General features: G+C 55.5%; 1 protein-coding gene across 1 annotated transcript; it reads right to left on the reverse strand.

Moving 5' to 3' along the window:
- Nucleotides 1–96: 96 nt before the first annotated feature.
- H310_14782 (hypothetical protein) lies at nucleotides 97–538 on the reverse strand (the record flags this gene model as incomplete). The annotated part of the gene is made up of 2 exons (XM_008882711.1): nucleotides 97–375; nucleotides 458–538. 2 exons carry the CDS (start codon nucleotides 536–538, stop codon nucleotides 97–99), a joined length of 360 nt encoding a protein of 119 aa, XP_008880933.1.
- Nucleotides 539–735: the final 197 nt, after the last annotated feature.

Consider the following 735-nt stretch of genomic DNA (forward strand, 5'->3'; position numbering starts at 1 on the left):
AAGGGGGGTTGGGTACTTTTTTACTTAAGGCTGCGGCGAACGCCTTCTGTCCACCTCGGATCCGTCAAGCTGAGTCGAAGGGCTTCCTCCGAAGAATCAACGCCAAGCCTTGGCGTATGAAACCGCCTGGAACAGTCGCAGCGAGGTCGACTGCCCCGTTTCCGACGTTAGCGCCTGGTCCTTTATGCAATTCCACTTGGCACCAGTGCTCGTGGACCGCGTGACGATGCGCACTTGGTTGGACAAGCTAGGCCGCGCCTGCTCATTCCGACCAAACGATGCGTCACTGTCGTAGTTTAAGTGAGATGCGCACTTGTGCCACACGTTCAAGATGGCGTTGCTGACTTCGCGCTCCTTGATATACTCGTCGTTGGTCTACCACGACGCCGTCACAACGTCGGCCGAGTTGCGTCGACACGGCGCTTGGACCCACAGGTCAAAATGTAACACGACTGACGTTGCAGTAGAGCAAAGAGCAAAAGTTGTCGAAGTTGTGCCAGCACAGCGACCCCTTTGGCGGCATGTGCGCCTCGACCATGATGGTCACATGGTCCACCCGGACCTTCAACCATGCCATGACAATTTTTGGCACAGTTGGCACAAGTTTGAACAGGTGCAAGACAACTCGTACGCACTCTCGTTCGCCTTCAAATCGTGGACACATTTTCTCGCCATCAGGTCCATGCACGACGTCGACACGTACTGCTTCGACATGGACCGGGTGTGCGAGCTAAA

The sequence above is a fragment of the Aphanomyces invadans genome, assembly GCF_000520115.1.
Source record: "Aphanomyces invadans strain NJM9701 unplaced genomic scaffold supercont1.87, whole genome shotgun sequence".
In the NCBI taxonomy this organism is placed as follows: Eukaryota; Oomycota; class Saprolegniomycetes; order Saprolegniales; family Verrucalvaceae; genus Aphanomyces; species Aphanomyces invadans.